This window comes from Bufo bufo, chromosome 1, assembly GCF_905171765.1.
Source record: "Bufo bufo chromosome 1, aBufBuf1.1, whole genome shotgun sequence".
Classification (NCBI taxonomy): Eukaryota; Metazoa; Chordata; class Amphibia; order Anura; family Bufonidae; genus Bufo; species Bufo bufo.
In genome coordinates, this window is record NC_053389.1 from 426,871,216 (window position 1) to 426,884,982 (window position 13,767).

The 13,767-nt window shown below is 40.0% G+C and overlaps 1 protein-coding gene across 2 annotated transcripts in view; it reads left to right on the top strand.

Moving 5' to 3' along the window:
* HTR4 (5-hydroxytryptamine receptor 4) overlaps window positions 1-13,767 on the top strand; it is a 707,781-nt gene that overhangs the window by 273,930 nt on the left and 420,084 nt on the right. For both annotated transcript variants that reach the window (XM_040406579.1, XM_040406590.1), the window contains exon 2: window positions 10,430-10,511. In XM_040406579.1, the coding sequence (XP_040262513.1) occupies window positions 10,486-10,511 (26 nt within the window). In that variant the 5' untranslated portion in view covers window positions 10,430-10,485. The remainder of the gene's footprint in view (window positions 1-10,429; window positions 10,512-13,767) is intronic.

Below are 13,767 nucleotides of genomic sequence, written 5' to 3' on the forward strand. Positions count from 1 at the left end.
AGGAAGAAGTCTGCATCCTTCAAGAAAAACATGATTTTCATGCAGGACAATGCTCTATCACACGCGTCCAAGTACTCCACAGCGTGGCTGGCAAGAAAGGGTATAAAAGAAGAACATCTAATGACATGGCCTCCTTGTTCACCTGATCTGAACCCCATTGAGAACCTGTGGTCCATCATCAAAGGTGAGATTTACAAGAAGGGAAAACAGTACACCTCTTGAACAGTGTCTGGGAGGCTGTGGTTGCTGCTGCACGCAATGTTGATGGTGAACAGATCAAAACACTGACAGAATCCATTGGATGGCAGGCTTTTGAGTGTCCTTGCAAAGAAAGGTGGCTATATTGGTCACTGATTTGTTTTTGTTTTGTTTTTGAATGTCAGAAATGTATATTTGTGAATGTTGAGATGTTATATTGGTTTCACTGGTAAAAATAAATAATTGAAATGGGTATATATTTGTTTTTTGTTAAGTTGCCTAATAATTATGCACAGTAATAGTCACCTGCACACACAGATATCCCCCTAAAATAGCTAAAACTAAAAACAAACTAAAAACTACTTCCAAAAATATTCAGCTTTGATATTAATGAGTTTTTTGGGTTCATTGAGAACATGGTTGTTGTTCAATAATAAATTAATCCTCAAAAATACAACTTGCCTAATAATTCTGCACTCCCTGTAATGTTCTTCAAATGAGTGTGTGATATCTCTTACATAGAATTGCCTCCCCTACCTCCCCCCGTCCCCCTGTCTATTCTTCATACCTCACCTTTCACCCCCCCTCCCTCTTGATCACTATGTCGACCGACTTATACGTATTGTGCTGTTTCTTCAATATCTGACCACCAGTACTACTGTAGTAGTATAACAGATGATAACATCTCTACTTCACTGAATTCTCTTAAAACCATTTTGTGCATGAGATATGTGTACCTGTATTGTTACATGTTATATGTTCTTTCTACATTGTATGTTTTTTTATGAAAATAAAAATTATTAATAAAAAAAAATAAAAAAATAAAAATAAAAATAAAAGTGCAGACTCTCAGCTTAATTTTAAGGGTATTCACATCTTAATTTTGAGGAAGGCTTTAGGAATTACAGCTCTTTATTATGTAGCTGCCTCTTTTGAACAATTATCTCAAAAGCTATTTAATGGGATGCAAGGGATATTTCCTCATTAATCAATCAGGAATTAAGTAGGTAAAACATCTTGATTGCAGGTCTGGCATTTGGATTTGGAAGCTTTGAGTTGTGAACCCTCCAACATGTGGTCAAAGGAGTTCTCAATGGAAACAGACCATCATTAGGCTGAAATAAAGAAGAAATCCATTAGACAGATAGGGGAAATGTTAGGAGTGGCCAAATCAACAGTTTGGTACATTCTAGTATAAAAAAAAAAAAATAGTGCGGTAAAAAAAAATAGTGCATTGGTGAGCTCGGTAACTCAAAAAGGCATGTACACAGAAGACAACACTGGTGGAGGATTGCAGATTAATTTCCATGGTGAAGAAAACCCCCTTCACAGCATCAACCCAAGTGAAGAACACTTTCCAGGAAGTGGGTGTATTAGTATCTAGTCTATCATAAAGAGAAGACCTAAATACAGAGGGTTCACCACAAGGTACAAACCATTAATCACCCTCAAAAATGGAAAGCCCAGATTAGCCAAAAACATCTAAAGAAACCAGCCCAGTTCTGGAACAGCATTATTTGGATGGATGAAACTAAGATCAACCTGTACCAGAATGATGGGAAGAAGAAAGTATGGAGAAGGCTTGGAACGGCTCATGATTCAAAGCATACCACATCATCTGTAAAACATAGCGGAGGCAGTGTGATGGCTTCGGCATGCAGGGCTTCCAACGGCACTGGGTCACTAGTGTTTATTGATAATATGACTGAAGACAGAAGCAGCAGATGAATTCTGAGGTGTTCACCGAAATACTTTCTGTTCAGATTCAACCATATGCAGCAAGGTTGATTGGGTGGCGCTTTACAGTACAGATGGACAATGACGCAAAACGTACTGTGAGTTTTTTAAGGCAAAGAAGTTGATTATTCGGCAATGGTAGGGTCAGTCACTAGATCTCAACCTGATTGACAAAACTTAAGGCAGAAAGACCCACAAAAAAGCACAAACTGAAGAAAGCTGCAGTAAAGGTCCAGCAAAGTATCACAAAGGAGGAAACCCAGTGTTTGGTAATGTCCATGAGTTTCAGATTATAGGCAGTCAATGCCTGCAAAGAATTCTCTACAAAGTATTAAAAATTAACATTTTATTTAGGGCTTATACAGACGGCCGTATGTTTTGTTCCGCACCCGTTCCGCATTTTTTCGGAACGGGTGCGGAACAAACAATTTATTTCAATGGAGCCGTAAAAGATGCCGTATACTGTCCGCATCTGTTATTCCGTTCCGCGTCCTCGCAAAAAATATAGAGCATGTCCTATTGTTGTCCGCAATTGCGGACTAGAATAGGCATTTTCTATGAGAGGACGGCCATGTGCAGTCCGCAAATTGCGGAACGCACACGGGCCGGTATCCGTATTTTGCGGATCCACAATTTGCGGACCGCAAAACACATACGGTCGTCTAAATGAGCCCTTATGGTAATGTTAATTTGTCCAATTACTTTTAAGCCCCTGAAATGAGGAAGCTTTTTTAGCAAAATGGCTGCAATTCCTAAACATTTCACAGGATATTTTTGTTCAACTCCTTGAATTTAACCTGAAAGTCTACACTTCAATTGCACCTCAGTTGTTTAATTTCAAATCCAGTGTGGTGGCATGTATAGCTGAAATCATGAAAATGGTATCACTGTCCAAATATTTCTGGACCTAAATGTAGAACACATGGAGTAACTTCTAAAAATTATATCAAGATAACCATCCACCCATTTTTTATAATAATACAAAGAATAGTCACACACAATATCTTTACTTGGATATTTTCAATCCTTTGCTTTAAACCAGTTAGATGCCTATAGTAGCCCACCATTTTAACATCTATGTTGCGACCACAACATCAGACCTTGATTGAAGAGAACTAAATTAGATCATCATAATCTTCTTCAGAAGATTAAAACATATAAGAGCACTCAAGTGGTGACAGGAGTCACCTTTGTTATTGTGCCATAGTAGAAGACTTTTTCTAAGTGATATTTTGCAGTATTTTTGTCTCTGTAGGGACACTATATATTATTGCAAGTCACTTAAAAGGGGTTGTCTCACTTCAGCAAATGGCATTTATCTTGTAGAAAAAGTTATTACAAGGCACTTACTAATGATTGTCCATATTACCTCCTTTGCTAGCTTTATTAATTTTTCCTTCACATTATACATTGCTCGTACCCAGGAGTTACAACCACCCTCCAATCCAGCACAGGTGGCCAAGCTTGCTTACTATAGGAAAAAGAGGTGCTGACGCCTTTTTGTATAGTGTATAAGCACGGCCACCGCTGCTGGATTGCAAGAGTGGTCGTAACCTCCGGATGCAAACAGTGTATAATGTGATGGAAAAATGAATCCAGTAAGCAAAGGATATACGGTTGATTGGTGCCCATTATCGGCAGTAGATCTGACCATGTAAAACGACCCTTAAAGGGGTTTTCCAGCCTTAGAGCCAACAACCCATAGAGTTCTAACTTGTGCCCCTTAAGATAAAAACCCCACTCACCTGTCCGTGCTCCCGCCACTCTTCTATTCCTGGATACCTCCTATCCCTTCTAAACCAGGAAGCAGTTTGATCCAGTGACTGCTGAGGTCAAACACAGGCCACAGTGGTCAAATTGGCTTAAACGAGACACCACAGCTGTCTTAAATCTTTTAACCCAATGTGACCGATAATGCCGGTGGTGGCCTCAGGATCCAGAGGACCAAACCATTTCCTGGTCTTGTGGTGATCGGAAGGGGCAGAGAATGGCACAGCGGCAGGACCATCGGCAGATCAGTGGCGTTTTTATGTTATGGACCACAAGACCCCAGGTATTGTCGGCTCCAAGGCCAGGTAACCCCTTTAATGTACAATTTTTTTATGCTTAACTTAGAAGTTCAAGCAGATGCTTTAGAGCTGAATCATTTAAAATTGTACTTATGAATGTTGTATATCCCAACAGTGAAATATTGCATATTCACAAATTGTACCCAGCCTCATCTTCCCTACATATACATTTTTTTTAACTGAGAGGGACATTTTTTCTTCTTGTTAAAGATTCATTCTCTTGAGCATCTGTACTACCAAAATATTGTAGGCATTGGATATTAGTGACAGGAAAGATGTGTTTAAATGTATAATTATATGTATTTGTGCAAAAGATTTAGAACCTATGGTCCACTTCAGAAAGATGCAATTACAGTTAATTATGGAATTGAAAGTCATTGTGAAAAACCAATAATTGTGCCTTAAATAAGAAATAGAATGCTGACTGTATTACAAGTAATTTTCATTTTAAGCTTTGAATATTCCTACAGCACTTAATTAGACACTTTTATTATTTATATGTAATAAACCTCAATCTTTTGACAGGCATCATTTCAATGCTTTGGGAGAATGCATCACAGATAAGTGGGGATGTGATGGGAAACCTTTAATGTGACTCCTCTGTAATCGATATACGTCAATTTATACCTTCGCTCCTGGGATCACTAAGATTACACAGTTATCCTATCTTCACATCTAAATTAATCTGTCATTGGGAGAAAGAGTCTCAATTCGAAATCCAGAGCAGTTTCTGACTGCTACAAAGTTAACATGATGAAAGAAACCAAACTGCTACCTTCTAAATCTACACCAGCTCACTTTGTATCTGCCTGCGAGAAAGTAATGGTAGCTTTAGCAGCAGAGAGAGATTATGAATCAACTCCAAATGTATGGAAAGTTCATTTTCAATAAGACTGTTCTTTTTGTTTAAACCATTTAGAGGCCTGCAGCCTTTCAAGTTATTGATGTTGAAACACAACATACCCATCAATAATGGCAAACTATAGGTGAAACAGAAAAGAAAGAACTGCTTCAAAGTCTACACAAGAAATACTGCAAATTGTTATTAAAGTACTAGCAGTATATGAATGCATAACTTGGCCAAACTGAGGGTAAACCATAGGGTAAATGATGAACCCTCATGGGCCATACAACAAAAGCAACATTGCACACCTGTGTTTGCATCCTCTGGACTCACCCAGCAACCCCTCCCCTGCCTCCCATTGGACTTACTAGTAAAACAAAAGGTCAGCATGGCAGAAGAAAGGCAAAAGCCTTCAGTTCAAGTCCTTAAGCCAGTGAATGGCACTGCAAAACTCCACAGAAATGGCGAGAGAGCCACTGTGTGAGTGGCTGAGGTCTGACCTTGGGTCTGTATTTGTTTTTGATAGGGTCTCTATTTAGGGAGTTTGGTCTGGAGATATATATATATATATATAGGTGTGTATTTATTTACAGGGTCTGGGTTTATATTTAGGTGGTCTTGTTCTATATTTCTTTAGAGGGGCTGATCTGGGGTCTGCATTTATTTAAGGGTCTGTTTTTAAGGGTCTAGTATGCAATTCTTTAATTCCAACATTGTTTTTAGGTTTCATTTTTTGTGAGGTAAAAATAACATGGTGATATTTTCAGTGGGCCAGTACAATTATGGAAACACCAAAATGTGTCACCATATTCTGAGACCCCGAATTTTTTTAAATCCATGTTACTGTATCAGGACTTGTTATATTTTTTGCCTGTGTGGGGGTTGTACTGTCGTTTTTATCACATTTATTAAATTTTTTGGGGAGTGAGATGACCAAAATCAGCAATGTGATAAATGGGAAACGTTGTGGTGATTCATTATGGCAACACCAAAATGTGTCCCCATATTCTGACTCATAAGACTCATAGACTCATGTTTTTTTATTGTTTTATCGATGTTATTGTGCTGGGACTTGTCTTGTTTTTGCTTTGCACAGGTTGGGTGGTGGAGGTGTCGTTTTTTATCACATTTATTCAATTTTGGGGGGTTTTGAGATGACCAAAAACAAATTTGTATATGATAAATGGGAAAGTTTGTTTTAATCTTGTAATAATTTGAGGCCTGGTTTGAATTTATATTTACTTAGGGATGCCAAATTCCATTTTATGAAAAAGCATAATTAACTACACGATTCCACTTTTTATTATATATAAATATATATATATACACACACATATGTATAAATATATATACAGGGAGTGCAGAATTATTAGGCAAGTTGTATTTTTGAGGATTAATTTTATTATTGAACAACAACCATGTTCTCAATGAACCCAAAAAACTCATTAATATCAAAGCTGAATATTTTTGGAAGTAGTTTTTAGTTTGTTTTTAGTTTTAGCTATTATAGGGGGATATCTGTGTGTGCAGGTGACTATTACTGTGCATAATTATTAGGCAACTTAACAAAAAACAAATATATACCCATTTCAATTATTTATTTTTACCAGTGAAACCAATATAACATCTCAACATTCACAAATATACATTTCTGACATTCAAAAACAAAACAAAAACAAATCAGTGACCAATATAGCCACCTTTCTTTGCAAGGACACTCAAAAGCCTGCCATCCATGGATTCTGTCAGTGTTTTGATCTGTTCACCATCAACATTGCGTGCAGCAGCAACCACAGCCTGCCAGACACTGTTCAGAGAGGTGTACTGTTTTCCCTCCTTGTAAATCTCACATTTGATGATGGACCACAGGTTCTCAATGGGGTTCAGATCAGGTGAACAAGGAGGCCATGTCATTAGATTTTCTTCTTTTATACCCTTTCTTGCCAGCCACGCTGTGGAGTACTTGGACGCGTGTGATGGAGCATTGTCCTGCATGAAAATCATGTTTTTCTTGAAGGATGCAGACTTCTTCCTGTACCACTGCTTGAAGAAGGTGTCTTCCAGAAACTGGCAGTAGGACTGGGAGTTGAGCTTGACTCCATCCTCAACCCGAAAAGGCCCCCCAAGCTCATCTTTGATGATACCAGCCCAAACCAGTACTCCACCTCCACCTTGCTGGCGTCTGAGTCGGACTGGAGCTCTCTGCCCTTTACCAATCCAGCCACGGGCCCATCCATCTGGCCCATCAAGACTCACTCTCATTTCATCAGTCCATAAAACCTTAGAAAAATCAGTCTTGAGATATTTCTTGGCCCAGTCTTGACGTTTCAGCTTGTGTGTCTTGTTCGGTGGTGGTCGTCTTTCAGCCTTTCTTACCTTGGCCATGTCTCTGAGTATTGCACACCTTGTGCTTTTGGGCACTCCAGTGATGTTGCAGCTCTGAAATATGGCCAAACTGGTGGCAAGTGGCATCTTGGCAGCTGCACGCTTGACTTTTCTCAGTTCATGGGCAGTTATTTTGCGCCTTGGTTTTTCCACACGCTTCTTGCGACCCTGTTGACTATTTTGAATGAAACGCTTGATTGTTCGATGATCACGCTTCAGAAGCTTTGCAATTTTAAGAGTGCTGCATCCCTCTGCAAGATATCTCACTATTTTTGACTTTTCTGAGCCTGTCAAGTCCTTCTTTTGACCCATTTTGCCAAAGGAAAGGAAGTTGCCTAATAATTATGCACACCTAATATAGGGTGTTGATGTCATTAGACCACACCCCTTCTCATTACAGAGATGCACATCACCTAATATGCTTAATTGGTAGTAGGCTTTCGAGCCTATACAGCTTGGAGTAAGACAACATGCATAAAGAGGATGATGTGGTCAAAATACTCATTTGCCTAATAATTCTGCACGCAGTGTATATATACATACATACATACATATGTGTATAAATATGTGTAAATATATATATAATTTTTTCCTATTTTTATGGTTGTGAGAAGTTATCCACTGTTCACAGAAAAGGGGATAACTATTAGATCAGTTGGGATCCTACCACTGGACCCCAACTGATCTAATCGATCATGAGAAACTGTACCCCTCAGACCCCCCCCCCCCCCCAAAATTAATGGAGCAGCAGGTCAGGCATGGGAGGTATGGAAGCAGCTGAAGGCTGTAACTCCATTCATTTTTTTTTGTGGGGGGGGCCTTAAGGATTATGCAGTCCCCATTGATCAGTTGGAGTTCCAGTGCTAGGACCCCCACCGATTGAATAGTTATCTCCTATCCTGTGGATAGGGGATAACTTCTTACAACCAGTATACTTTTTTAAAAAGGCTTTCCCACAATCAGTTTATAAAACATGTCAACCTGAAATGTTATAAGAGTCACAGAGGTGGAGGTTTGGTAGTAGGGATTCTAGTAGCCCCATGTGTATTTACCACCTTTCTATTGAAATAATTAGTTAACTGACTGAAATAAAATGATCACGAGCAAGACCTCCAGGCCTGTAGTGTGAGATTGTCTAATATTTGGGCTGTGTAACAGATTTCCATGTAAATTTAGAAGGGTGAGTTTTGCATGCCTAAGTTGTTGTATATGCTGACCATAGACATGAGATGGGAAAAAGGATGATCCTTCCAGAACATATTCCTCTTAGTATCAACCCTTGCAGAATTCACATATTAATGTCTAGGGAATTTTTGAAGACAGATACCTAGTTTTTGCTTAAAGAAGCACTCCCATAAAAATAATTTTTCTCTAGCTCGTTAGAAAGTTACAGGATGTAAACTGTAGCGAAAGTAATCTTTATACGGTGACTGTATTTGGAAGTTATCTGCTTTCTTCTGATCCTTAGCTGTGTCTTGTGACCAACACCCTGACTCTTCAACTGACTCAGTGTATTGTGTGTGGACAGGAAGTCAGTTTCTCTATTCATCCCTATGAGCCTGACATTGAAGTTGTCATAGAAATGATTAGAGGAACTGACTTCCTGTCCACCTATATGACACTATGTCAGTTGGAGAGTCTGAGTGCCAGTCATACAACACAGCTGAGGACCAGTAAAAAGATCCACTACACTTAAAGGGATTCTGTCATGAGATTTTACCCCTATAACCTAAACATATGCCCATGTCCGTACTAATAACATGAATCCTAAGCTGGCCTTATTAAACCTGCTTGTGGCTCTATTAGCCCAAAAAAACTGTTTTTTATAACCTGTCAATCACCTAACTAAGGTGCCCAAGGGGACGTCCGTTAACACAGGGTGCCCGGCCGCACCCATCGCTGTTTGGTGCCCAGCGCCGCCTTCCCTGTCTTAATCGCCGCCCTCCCTATCTACAGTCCCGCCTTCCTCACCTCAACGCCGCCTCCGCAATCCTCCCGTCCCTCTGCCAGATCCCGCGCATGCACACTAGACTCAGCCTGATGCGCCCGTGCGAACTCCTGGCAGCGGCTTTGTTGAGCGAAGTGCGCATGCGTCGGCCTGATGCGCATGCGCACTCCGCTCAACGAAGCCGCTGCCAGGAGTCCGCACGGGCGCATCAGGCTGAGCCTAGTGCGCACGCACGGGTTTTGGCAGAGGGACGGGAGGATTGCGGAGGCGGAGCTGAGGTGAGGAAGGCGGCACTGTAGACAGGGAGGGCGGCGATTAAGACAGGGAAGGCGGCGATGGGCACCAGACGGTGATGGGTGCGGCCGGACACCTTGTATTAACGGACGTCACCTTGGGCACCTTAGTTAGGTGATTTACAGGTTATAAAAACCAGTTTTTTGGGCTAATAGAGCCACAAGCAGGTTTAGTAAGGCCAGCTTAGGATTCATGTTATTAGTACGGACATGGGCATATGTTTAGGTTATAGGGGTAAAATTTTATGACAGAATCCCTTTAAAGGTGTTATCCCATGACTAATGTAAAATATTAAAATCAAACATCATACAGTGCATGGCAACCTCTTTCTAACAAAGCTAAAACCAGCCCTGTACCTCACATGGATCCAGAGATCTTCACATTCTTTGCTCTGCTAGATTTATATCTAGCTGGCAGCTCAGGGGGAGTGTCTTTTATGCTGCAGCTAAGGGGGCGTGTCCATGCTCTCCCTATCACAGCTCAGGAGGCAGTTGAAGGATGAAACTGAGCATGTGCGGCCATCTAAGTGAGCAGGTCAAAGAAATAAGAAAAAAATACTGCAGATGGCGCGGTACAGATACATTTTATTGAATAACTCAGTGGCTATGCAAAATTTTTAATTACATGCAATTGCAAAAGTGTTCAGATGCAGGTGCTGGTTTGAAAACTGTAGAATATGTTTCATAGGACAATGCCTTTAATGATATGCAGAGTTCGCAACTACAATATACATTATGTACCTGTCCAATACAGAACAACATTTTGTGGGGATGCCTTTATAAGCACAAACATTGCATTATAAAGCATTTATGGGTGTTCAGTACAGTACGGACCCTGTTACTCATGTAGTCTGTAGCCCTCATCTTTTATACTTGCTAGTTTTTAGAATTTATTGCAGCATTATATTCCTGTAACAGTCAACTAAATCTTATTACTTTACATGTGTCTTCACAGGGCCAGCTTCATCAAAAGGGCGCTAACCTCCCAGCCCTCCATGCCTACTGACTGTGATGGAAGAACTTGATAGTAATGTGAGGTAAACATGTAGAAATATTATCAGTTCATCTTATACCACAATTTAAGTATTAAGTGGTGCTATAATTAGTGTTGAGACAATCAAAGCCAAATGAATAGACTTCGATCCGAATTTCAGGAAAATTTTTATTTGCTATGAAGTCGAATTTCCGTGTGCTTCATGGTAACAAATACATTTTTCCTGAAATGCCAGCAAAAAACAAAAACCAGTCACCTAAAATACTCACCCCTATTTTCTCAGAGAGAGGCCGTTGTGGTCATCTTGATTGAAGATACCACACAAAATCTCGGGCAGGGTTACCTGTGATGTCGGCCAGGTGTGGTGACATCAGGGATTTTGCGTGGTGTCTTCAATAAAGATGACGACGACGGCCTCTTCTTGAGCAAATGGATAAGGTGAGTATGTTTTTCTCTTTTTTTTTTTACCAGATTAACCCCTGAAATGCCTTAATTTCAATCTCTGTTGCCTTCGATCAGCCATGAACATGGCATCTGAGGGGTTCAATGACAGGGGGCAGCGCAATCAACATTCCCCATCATTGCGCCCACTACATACAAAGTAATGCGATTCATGACTAAGTAATTTGTCACAAATCAAATTTTTTGTGATATTCGTCAAAGCAGACGAATCACATTTTTCAGAACTTCGCTCATCACTAGCTATAATATCTGAAGGACTAGTGAGCTATAGCATTGCCTGGCTGTAATGCTGCAGGTTTTCCATCTAGACTTGCGAATGGAAAATCAGTAGTGTATTACCTTAGCAGCAAAGGCTATGAAATTTGAATAAATTTGTCCACACAGCACTGGAAAATATCGGTGCATAAATTGACTTCCAGGGGGTAACATATCAAGTCAGACATTTTCTATGCCAGACTTGATATCTCCCTGCACTGCAGGAGAATGCACTTAATTTATGATTCAGCACAAGCAAGCGCATATTTTGGCAGTCTGTACACCTAGAATGCAATCATCATTTATACCAGAAAACTGGCGTAAATGATGGTAAATCTCGATATCGCAACCCAGTTCTGGAAAGTGGAGAGGTGGCTTAAAAGCACCATATGACCAAAAATATGTGCTGTTTAAAAAGTCAGTTTTCTGGTATAGGACTTTAATCTGAAGCATGTGAGCTGTTTCTGTGGACTTTCACAACAGATGGTTTCATGCCCGTGTAGACATGCCTTAATTCCCATGAGCTATTCCTGAAACCTTACAGAGTGAATCTACAGATGTACCATGGTTTACTGGTAATCATCAAATTTTCTATGTCCTCCAAGTTCATACATTGTAGAAACTTGTTGTTGGAATACTGGGAAGGAGAAGACAGAGGAAATGCACCACTGCCTATGTCAAATGGGTTATCCCATAATTAATTTTGAAAATGAAAATCTGACATCATATAGTACATGACAATACATGTCTAACAAAGCTAGAACCAGCCCTGTACCTCACATGGATCCAGAGATCTCCATATTCATTGCTCCGCTAGATTTATATCAAGCAACAGCTCAGGGGGTGTGTCTTTTCTGCTAGAGCTCAGGAGGTGTGTCCATGTTCTCCCTATCATAACTCAGGAGGCAGCTGAAGGATGAAACTGAGCATGTGCGGCCTTCTTAATGAACCGGACAAAGAAATAAGAAATTAGGTGGCACTATACAGATACTTTTATTGAATAACTCAGTGGCTATACAACATTTTTAATTACATGCAATTACAAAAGTATTTAGATCCAGGTTGCTGGTTTGAAAACTGTAGAATATTTTTTTGTGGCACAACTCCTTTAAGATAACTGAGAAATAGCTAAATAGAATATTGAAAGATATTGCACAAGTCGTAAACTCCAGTAATTATAAGTATTCTTCTTTCTTTGCGTTATGAGGTAAATGCTATTAATAATAATTATGCATAACTTGCAGAATTCTGTAATTTGCTTCTTACTTAGCTAAATTTCAAACTAGCGTTTATAGAACTTTAATGAGGCCTGGCAGGGATCCAGCCGCAACTCGGCAAATAAGCCAAGAATCAGCCAGACAAATACCACTGTGCGCAGCCTTTTTTGTCCAGCTGATTCCCGGCATTCAATGCCGTAATAGCCATCCGGAAGGCTGTGCCGGCAGTGTGAAACAGGCCTTACTCCTCAGCATCTACAAACTGTCACTTTTTTGTATAAAAGTCAATGTTGTCAAAGTTGTTTTTGATCTGTTACCAAGGACCATGTTAGGAGAAACTGGCAGAACTTGAAATGATACGCAAGTCTCAGGGAGAATGAGTCTAGGCTCTTATTATATAAAGTGTGCATAATACTGTATATAGAGTGGACCATGTCATGATTTTATATTGTGGACCATTTATGGAAAAACAAATGGGTTTCTTTTATAGAAAATGAAAGCTATTGAAATATTTATTGCAACCATTTATTGTCAATAGGGACAAAACAGAACTGAACAGAACTCCAAACTGCGTTCCATTTAATTGCGTTTCCTTACTGGAGAGCAAACCGCAACATGTTTGCTATCTGTCCTGGGATGCGGAGCAAGACAGATCTAGCATGACCCCCAATGTAAGTCAATGGGAACGGATCAGTTTTATCTGCCACAATAGAAAACGGATTCGTCCTCCATTGACTTTCAATGGAGTTCATGACAGATCCGTTTTGGCAATGTTAAAGATAATACAACCGGATCCGTTCATAACGGATGCAGACGATTGTATTATCAGGAACGGAAGCATTTTTGCTGAACCCTGCCAGATAAGGTAAAAACGCTAGTGTGAATGTAGCCTTATTCTGCTAGAGAATATATTCAGTATATAACACAACATAATAATGGCAAATTTTTTTTACAATAGTGTTTTGATCAGGGTTGGGTTGATAAATTGGACAGTAACCAAGCATCTGGCGGTTGAAAAGACTGCTGGCCCCCTACTTACTCTGAAAGTGGTGGTGCCCAAAGTTGTACGGTATCATACCAGATGATTTTCCATGCTTATATTAACCACCTCACAGTTGCCACGAGCCCTGGTACCTGAGGGTGGCTCTTCTGCCACATAAGCATTGGTACATGGTAGATGAGAGTTTTTTTTTTATACATTTAGCATCCAGCCCAGGAGTTTTTGTCACCTATCGTTGTTTGCTTAAGAAATATTATTATTTTCACAGAGGTTAACCCCTTGGTTAAACTTCGTCGTATTCAAAGAGCTATAACCTTTTTAGGATACACGTCAGGTGGGCCTGGGCCTTGATTACGCCCTAGACT